This window comes from Chiloscyllium plagiosum, chromosome 20 (assembly GCF_004010195.1).
Source record: "Chiloscyllium plagiosum isolate BGI_BamShark_2017 chromosome 20, ASM401019v2, whole genome shotgun sequence".
NCBI classification, from domain to species: domain Eukaryota; kingdom Metazoa; phylum Chordata; class Chondrichthyes; order Orectolobiformes; family Hemiscylliidae; genus Chiloscyllium; species Chiloscyllium plagiosum.
The window spans coordinates 1981941-1991892 of NC_057729.1; the positions used below are offsets into that span (position 1 = coordinate 1981941).

General features: G+C 42.2%; 1 protein-coding gene across 1 annotated transcript in view; it reads right to left on the reverse strand.

The window, feature by feature from the left end:
• Positions 1-9952, reverse strand: part of LOC122559940 (deoxynucleotidyltransferase terminal-interacting protein 1) — a 39743-nt gene that overhangs the window by 29427 nt on the left and 364 nt on the right. The window contains exons 2-3 of the mRNA XM_043710049.1: positions 5504-5574; positions 4472-4568 (exon numbers count right to left, since the gene is read on the reverse strand). Coding sequence (XP_043565984.1) covers positions 4472-4568; positions 5504-5574 — 168 coding nt within the window. The remainder of the gene's footprint in view (positions 1-4471; positions 4569-5503; positions 5575-9952) is intronic.

A 9952-nucleotide genomic window follows, 5' to 3' on the forward strand; every position in this document is an offset into this window, starting at 1 on the left:
ATACACAGAAATATCTGCCATTGTTACTCCACTGTCATCCCTGCTAAGGTATTGCACCATTGAACTTTGGCCAGCTCCTCCCTCATAGCTCTATAGTTCCCTTTATTCAACAGAAATATTGTCACTTCTGATTGTACCTTCTCCCTCTCAAATTGCAGATTGAAGCTTATTGTATTGTCACTACTTCCCAATGGCTCCTTCACTTCGAGGTCCCTGACCAATTCTGGTTCATTGCACAAAACCAGATCCAGAATTGCCTTCTCCCTAGTCATCTCCAGCACCAGCTATTCTAAGAATCCGTCTCTGAGGCACTCCACAAAGTCTCTTTCTTGAGGTCCAACTATCAACCACCACTTACTCAGCAAGAACCTGCTCAGTTTGGGTTCCACCAGGGACATTTGATTGCTGACAACATTTCTGCTTTGGACCAAAAACGAATAAAGAATTTAATCCATAAAGCAGTGAGAGTGACTGTCCTTTCCAAAGGCAACATTCAACTTGGTACTAAGCAGCCATCACAAAACTGATTTAAAAAATTGGAATCGGGAAAACCATTCTACTGATTTGCATATACGTAGCACCAAGTCAGTTACTGAGAGCTTGTGACGCTGCTGTCACTTTGACAAGGTTACTTGGTCCTTGGGTTTTTTTTAAGAAAGAGTAGTCATAGAAACAGAGATGTCAAGGGTTCTAAGAAAGAGCCTAGTTGAACAGTGCGAGGGGAGTGGCCAGTTCTCCCAGTTCAGTTTTTCTCGAATTTGGGTTACCTGTGGTACTCAAGATGCTGGAGTCAAGGAAATTATTCCTGACTGACTTTCGCCCTGAAATCTCTTTGGATGTTGTTCCTCCTGACTGCAGGAATCTGAGTTACAATTTACCCTTCTGTCATAGGGTGCGTTTACAGAAGTTTACTGGCCTGGAACAATTTCTTAGTTAAGTTGCTGTATCAAGTCGGTTAAGTTTACATACAGTCCTGGAGATATACAGCATGGAAACAGACCTTTCGGTCCAACTCGTCCATGCCAACCAGATATATCCAAACATAATCTAGTCCCATTTGCCAGCACTTGGCCCATATCCCTCTAAACCCTTCCTATTCATATACCCATCCAGATGCCTTTTAAATGTTGCAATTGTACCAGCCTCCACCATTTCCTCTGGAAGCTCATTCCATACACACACCATCCTCTGCGTGAAAACATTGCCCCTTACGTCTCTTTTGTATCTTTCCCTTCTCACCCTAAACCTATGTCCTCTAATTCTGGACTCCCCCATCCCATGGAAAAGACCTTGTCTATTTACCCTATCCATGCCCCTCATGATTTAATAAGTCTCTATAAGGTCACCCTTCAACCTCCGATACTCCAGGGAAAACAGCCCCAGCCCGTTCAGCCTCTCCCGACAGCTCAAACCCTCCAACCCTGGCAACATCTTTATAAATCTTTTCTGAACCCTTTCGTTTCACAACTTCCTTCCAATAGGAGGGTGACTAGAGTTGCACACAACATTCCAAAAGTGGCCTAACCAATGTCCTGTACAGCCACATGACCTCCCAACTCCTGTACTCAATACTCTGACCAATAAAGGAAAGCATACCAAACGCCTTCTTCACTATCCTATCTACCTGCAACTTCACTTTCAAGAAGCTATGAACCGACACTTCAAGGTCTCTTCATTCAGCAATACTCCCCAGGACCTTACCATTAAGTGTATAAGTCCTGCCCTGATTTGCCTTTCCAAAATGCAGCACCTCGTAATTATCTGAATTAAACTCCTTCTCAGCCCATTGGCCCATCTGATCAAGATCCTGTTGTAATCGGAGGTAATCTTCTTCGCTGTCCACTACAACTCCTATTTTGGTGTCATCTGTAAACTTACTAACTGTACCTCCTATGTTCACATCCAAATCATTTATATAAATGATTAAAAGCAATGGACACAGCACCAATCCTTGTGACACTCCACTGGTCACAGGCCTCCAGTCTGAAAAACAACCCTCCACCACCACCCTCTGTCTTCTACCTTTGAGCCAGTTCTGCATCCAAATGGCTAGTTCTCCCTATATTCCATGTGATCTAACTTCACTAACCAGTCTACCACAAGGAACCTTGTCGACCGCCTTCCTGAAGTCCATATCGATCCACTACTCTGCCCTCAATAATCTTTGTTACTTGTTCAAAAAACCCAATCAAATTCATGAGACATGATTTCCCATGCACAAAGCCATGCCAACTATCCCTAATCAGTCCTTGCCTTTCCAAATAAATGTAAATCCTGTCCCTCAGGATTCCCTCCAACAATTTGCCCACCACCCGTCAGGCTCACTTGTCTATAGTTCCCTGGCTTTACCTACCACCCTTCTTAAACAGTGGCACCACGTTAGCCAACCTCCAGTCTTCCGGCACCTCATCTGCGATTATCAATGATACAAATATCTCAGCAAGAGGCCCAGCAATCACTTACCTAGCTTCACACAGAGTTCCAGGGTACACTTGATCAGGTCATGGGGATTTATCCATCGTTATGCATTTTAAAACATCTATCACCACCTACTCTGTAATACGGACATTTTTCAAGATGTCACCATCTATTCCCCCACATTCCATATCTTCCATGCCCTTCTCCACAGTAAAATGGAAGACACAAAATACTCATTTAGTATCTCTCCCATCTCTTATAGTTCCACACATTGGCTGCCTTGCTGATCTTTGAGGGGCCCTATTCTCTCCCTAGTTACCCTCTTGTCCTGAATGAACTCTTTGGATTCTCCTTAATCCTACTTGCCAAAGCTATCTCATGTCCCCTTTTTGCCCTCCTGATTTCCCTCTTAAGTACATTCCTACTGCCTTTATACTCTAAGGATTCACTTAATCCCTGCAGTCTATTCATATGCTTCCTTCTTTTTCTTAACTAAAATCTCAATTTCCCCAATCATCTAGCATTCCCTACACTTACCAGCCTTGCCTTTCACCCTAACCGGAACATACTGTCTTTGGACTTTCGTTATCTCATTTTTGAAGCCTTCCAATTTTTCAGCCATCCCTTTACCTGCAAACATCCGCCCCCAATCAACTTTTGAAAGTTCTTGCCCAATGCTGTCAAAATTGGTCTTGCTCTAATTTGGATCTTTAACTTTTAGATCCAGTCTATCCTTTACCATCACTATCTTAAAATGGCTGTATTTTGGTAGATTGTTCCTGGGAATACGTCTAAGGAAGTTATTCAGATAGAACTGAGAAATAAGAAAGGGATGATCACCTTATTGAAATTATACTAAAGACCGCCCCCCCACTCCAACAGTCAGCGGGAAATTGAGAAACAAATCCATAAAGTGATCTCAGTTATCTGTCAGAATAATAAGGTGGTAATAGTAGGGGATTTTAACTTTCCAAACATGGACTGGGACTGCAATTGTGTTAAGGATTTAGATGGAAAGCAATTTGTTAAGCATGTACGAGAAAAATTTCTGATTCAGTATGTGGATGTACCTACCAAGGAAGGTGCAAATCTTGACCTACACTTGGGGAATAAGGCAGGGTAGGTGACTGAAGTGTCACTATGGGAGTACTTTGGGGTCAGTGACCATAATTCTATTAGCTCCAATGTTCGTGTTTCAACTGCTGTGTTTAAATAAATTCCTTTTTGCTTAAAGGTCTATAATACAATCCCAATAAGGCGATCATCCCTTCCTTATTTCTCAGTTCCACCCAAATAACTTCCCTGGATGTATTTCCGGGAATATCCTCCCTCAGCACAGCTGTGATGCTATCCCTTATCAAAAAGGCCACTCCCTCTCCTCTACTGCTTCCCCTTCTGTCCTTCCTGTAGCATTTGTATCCTGGAATATTAAGCTGCCAGTCCTGTCATTACACAGTGAAACAGGGTGATATAAAAATATCTGTAAGAATTACAATATAAGGGCAGAGTCACAAACAAATTTTCTGAGTGTGATCAAGATAGCTTTCTAGAACAATATGCTGTGGTGCCGATGACAGACTAGGTCAGTGCAGATTCAATGATGAGTCGGACCTGTCAGTATTGTTACATTCAGCCCATCAGCCCTGCACTGGCTCGTTCAATCAGCATCATTACCAACTTCCAATTGGCTGCTTATTTCCCATGACTAAGTTAAGAATCAAACAGTAAAGCAACATTGATCTAATAGTAATCATAAACCATGACAAAGTTCAAATGTCAAAGTTGTGAAGGAAATGCTTTAATAGTTAAGATGTACAATTCTGATTATGGTAACTTCAACAGGATAAGACAGAAGCCAAGGCCAGCAGACTATTCAACACTGTTCAACTACAAAGAAATTGTGGGATGTATTTATAAAAAGCTGAATACAGGACCAAAATACTATAAATCTGAGACCAGTCTGTGGAATTTAATCTACTAATCCAAAGTGAACAGCACAGACATGCTTTCCCGAACCTAATCGTCGAAGAGTGCTTAGGCTCGTGCGGCTTACCTTGGTGTACTTATTGATAACAGCACGAATCTCTTCATTGATGTGGGGCTGCAGGACAGTTCGCAATAAATCCATGGATACATTTGGATTGGTGAAGCTGGTGAAAGCAGAGAGTATAGATTTCACCTGTTTGAACTCTTTGACAAAAGCACCTTTTAACAGATTATCTGACATCGCATGATTATCTGCAGCTCCTTTCAGAACCAGTTCTAACCTGTGGAAGAATGTGTAATGCTGTATATACCATTTCCATCCTGTAAGCCACCTGGGGCATCATGATGGCTCGGCAGTCCGCACTGCTGCTTCACAGTACCAACACAATATAGTCTCTTAGAGGCAGTAAGAGTGATGGGGGAGCAGCATCTCTTCAATACACAGAGGAGAATAAAAAGAAGGCTCTGTCGCATACATCCCAGGCTGAGGATAAGGCAATCCCCAAGTTAGCCATTCTACTTACTTTTACACTGAGATTCTGAACCTGACATATTGAGGTTCTTACAGAGTTTAAGGTGACATCAAATTCACTTCTCGTGTTTTATACTGCTACATTATTTCAGTCAACTGATCTCTATTCTTGGACAGGAAATCCCCCAGCATTGATCTGCCCAATTAACCTGGTGATCAGAAATGCATAAAAGTCCTAAAGTCTTATGATGCTAGTTGTAAACACAGATTGTCTCACACAACTGGTCAGATACACAGATATAGACAAAGGCTGAAGGTACCTCTATTTTCTAGGACAGTGAGATACTTGCAATTCTCCACTTATTATCCAACACCATTTGCCCTAAGTCAGCCATGTACTGAGTGACTGGAGTCACATAGGATAGCGGATTCCCTTTACAGGGGACTGATGGACCCAGGTGGGTATTTAAGAATAATTTAGTAACCTGGCCTGATATTGGTGCTCGCCAGAATTAACAGATTTCTAAAAAATCTTATTTCCAAGCTCACATCTAATATGCAGGTTCCTGATCCTGGACTAGGTTTGAGGCCAGTATATACACACACAAACACACAGTAAAATCTTACCTCACTGCCATCTGTGACCTCCGGCCCCTTCGAGCAACTTGGCGGTGCTTAATCATAATGTTCCAGGGGTTCTGGAAAGCAGGGAGACCTTGTAAGGTCATCATGACAGCAATTCATGCAGCATCAAAACCCATCACTAAAAGCTCACTTCTTAATTTTCTGTATTTCTGATCATGAACTGATATGCAGAATTAATTGTTTCAAAACTAAGGATTGCCTCACGTTTTGAATAGAGATAACCTAACAGTCATGGCAAACATTATTTTTAAAAAACTGACTGTTCAAGCAGTAGTTATAGAGTCGTAGACTCATACAGCACAGAAACAGACACTTTGGTCTAACTTGTCCACACGTGCAAGTGTAGTTCATTGAATAACCTGGAGCCAAGGGATGTGTACAAGTGGAGTTTCAGCTGGCAACAAGTAGTTAATTCAAAACCAGTTATTGACCACAAACACCCTCTTTCTGCCAACAACCATGTGATTGATTCGCAGGGAACTTACTTTGGGACTATGAATAAAATAATGAGTCTTCAGATCTCTGTTCTCTGCAGTAAAAGCCACTGTAATACTGAAGACGACCAAATGTGTTTTCCTTCCAGCTATTGTGCAAGCCATGATCATTAGTTAATAACTCATCTCCTGCCACCCAATGAAAGCACTCAGAGGAGGAAGACTGAGGAACAGAGTTTTGATCAGCACAAGAGCCAGGACAGCAAGCCTGTGTATAGGGATCAGTGAACTGTTTTCCCAGTTTCCTCTCATCCATAACACCCATGTTTTTAGCCTGTGTCTGTTTGTGTGGAAGGTCACATGTATAAGGGGTTTAGAGTTTTAACCAATACAGTGACATGTTGATGTCTCAGAATTGTTTACCTGTAGCTAAAGTTTAATTACTCATAAAAATGAGTAATTTGCTTAAGTACAGAAACCTGGTCTGCACTTTGTCATCCTGGGTCTATGACAGTGAAATTGGGGAATTTTTCATGCTAACATTAAATTTTGTGACTTCAGGAATAGCAGGGCTTGATTCCCACTGCGCTACCCCAGTAAGGTGGAACATCACCCCATCCCCTCACACTGAGGAATGCAACACACGGCCAGCCTTTCAACCAATTCACTGTAGCATTAACCCTCAGTCTCAGTACTATTTTCCTTCTAACCCATGACCTCTAAAATCTGGAAGGACAAGGACAGCAAAGACACGGAACTTTATTACAATTCACTTGGGAACATGTACTGATTCTCAAGTTCCATCACTCCCATGGTCATTGCAAAAGTTAATGATTTTGTCAAAATACATGAAGTCACTGATGGAAACAGGTTAACAGAAACCACTGCCAGGTACCCGGTACCCTTGACTGCTTGTTCCACTTGCCTGCTTTCATCTATTTCCTTGTCCTTCTAGAGTCAGGAATGGATCATCCTCTGCGTTTTCTGCCACTTCCAACTTGGTGGCATAAACACATCTTCCCCATTGCATATTCCAAAGGAGCTCATCTATCGACAACACCCACGCCCAACCCTCAGTCAGCCCTCAACGATCCAATCCTTCCCTAGCCAATTGTTCAGACTGGCACAAATACGGGAGATGGAACACCTGTCCTTTGTGGCTGGACAGGCTGCTCCAAATGATGGATTTATGACAAATGGACAATAAATGAGGCGTGCTGGAAAATTAAGACAAGGTTTGACCAAAAGTGACTGTGCTCCAGGACTCTGGAATAAACAGGCTGCAGAATCCAGACAGGCTGCAGCTACAGCAGAGCGTATGTAATTGACTCAGCAGCTGCAGACCATACAATACACACTTGAATTGGAACTGAATAGAAGTGACCTGAATGCCAGCCCCAGGACATCGAGTTATTTAACACCTCACAACCTTATTTGGAAAGAGCTGCCTGACCTAAGTCCCCTAACACCTCCAGGAATTAATGCTCAAGGACCACCCTGCCATCAACGTGTCACTGCCTGGCTAGGTCCAATTGATCAAGATGATCAAGTCCTGATCGATGTATTTGCAGATATTGAAGACCCTCCCAAAGGGCACAAAGACTTCTCAGTATAAGAATTGTCCGAACACCATCATGAGGAGCGGCAACTTGAGACCAACCACCCAGAAGAGAAACACCCCTGGGACTACAGGGAGAAGACAACCAGTCAATCACCGCCACATGGATCAAGGCCAAGATCTAGTGTGGTGGGATATAACTATCCAAGGTTAAGTTAAAGCACAAATTGTTAGTTTGTCATGTATTTTGTTAATATAATATTAATTGTTAAATAAATAAATACTATTGTTTATTACTATTAAGAGTAAACTCACAGTTTCTTTGCTAGATATAATAGTTCAAACATACTGTGGCAAACCCTGACCTTCTCAATGACAAATATCACAAATTACTCCTGTCAAATCAAAAAAGTGATTTCCCACTTTCAATTTTGTATTATATATTCACTTCTCACAATACTGTTTCCTCCACATTGAGAAGGGTGACTTTTTGTTTACTGAGTATCCAGTAACCTGGTGTTGAATCCTCCACCTCACTCCCACACGGCTCTCTCTGTCCTCCACCTCCTGCAGTATTCTAGTGAAAGGCAGGGTAAGCTCAGGGAAGAGCACCTCATTATTCCATTGGACAGACTCGTCACAAATTCCCCACTGTAATCTCTGCCCCGATTCCATTTCCTCATTCTTTACATGTTTCAGATTTACTCTTTTCATCTTTTTTTGCTTTCAAGTTTTGGTTTCAATTATTTCTGCAATTCACGATATCTCCATTCACCGTGCTGTTCCTTTACCCGTCCGTCACTCCATTTAGCCCTGCAGTGCCAACTGTTTTGTCACTGAATCATCCCTGTCTCCCACCCTGTCAGATTTGCTTCTTTATCCAGTGCCCTTTCCTTCTTTCACAAACTTATAACCCAGGACATTTCTCATATTTCCCCACTTACAATGAACGGTCATGACCTGAAATATTAACTCTACTACTCTCTCCTCAGATGCTGCCAGATCTGCTGAGCTCCTGCAAAACTTTGTTTTCAAACAGACTCCAGTGCTTTGTTGGATTTTTTTTCCATTAGGAATGGCCTCCCTGAGCTGAGATGCTGCTTTACGGTTTGTGTGGACATGCTCCTGTGATCCCTGACCCTATACTATATTTATTTCCCCAAGCACGTAGCCTCCTTATTCTTCCTACCAAAATAAACTACCTCACAACCATTAAAACCAAGGCCCCCTTGCTAAGCTCGTGCAGCAACTATATTATTTGAACCTCCAATTTGGTGCCCTTGCCAAGTTTTGAAATGATACTTTGACTCCGGACTTTATGAACAGCAGTGATCCCAAGGCACACCACTTCCCACCATTTGCCAAGCCAAGTACCTTTTTACATGCAATCATATTTTATAGTCATTCCAGTGTTTGTTCACAGACTAGTGACCTCAATAATTAGTCTTTTGCACGTCTTTTGAAAACCCAAATGAATTATAACTACTGTATTAGCCTCACCTGATCTTTCCATTACAGCCTGAGATTTCAAAGAGGTTTATCAAAAATGTATAAATAAGGAGAGATTTTATTTATTTGATGTAGAGTAGTGTGAATGATATATACTGGCAGAAAGATTGTACAATTAGTTTCTATCACCCTCCCTCAGTGTTAACGTGGGGATCTGTAACATGTAAAACCTTGCAGGTTGAGAAGTCTGCTTAAAGAAGCTCACTGGACCTTGACCTGCATAAACAGAGACAAAAAAACCCACAAATAGGTTGACCTTTCTAAGTCACTGGTTAAAGCTCAGCTGCAGGATTATGCCCAAATCTGGCCATCTCAATTTCGAAGGTTGTCAAAGCTTTGCTCAGGATGCAGCAGAGATTCACTAGAACGATTCCAGGGATTAGGAGCTTCCATTAACATGGAGACACTGGAGCGCCTGGGGGTTACTCTCAGAGCAGAGTGTTAGGGAGAGATTTATTCACGTATTCTAATTTAATAAACATTGTTGACGGATTAAAAGGAGGAGAATTTGTTTCCCCTATCAGGAGGGGTGAATAACCAGATGGTAGATATGAGAACCAGAGGCAGCACAGATTTGTTGATTCACACAGTAATCTGAGTCGAACTGCTTGAAAGGATGATAAAAGCAGATTCAATAACAACTTTAAAAAACAGAACCGTACACAGATTTGGAAAGGATTGCATTCGTGGGATTTTTCTGGCACGCAAGCTTCCAAGTTTCATATCTGGATAGCATTTGGTAACAATCGTATAGGAAGAGCATTACACTGTAAGGAACCCTGTGCTGTCCCTATACTGGGGGCATCCGATAAGTACAGAGGGGCCTTTGCTCTGTATATAATCCTGTGCTGTAACTGCCCTGGGAGTGTTTGATGGGGACAGTACAGAGAGAGCTTTCCTCTGTGTCCACCCCGGTGGGGGGTGGGGGGT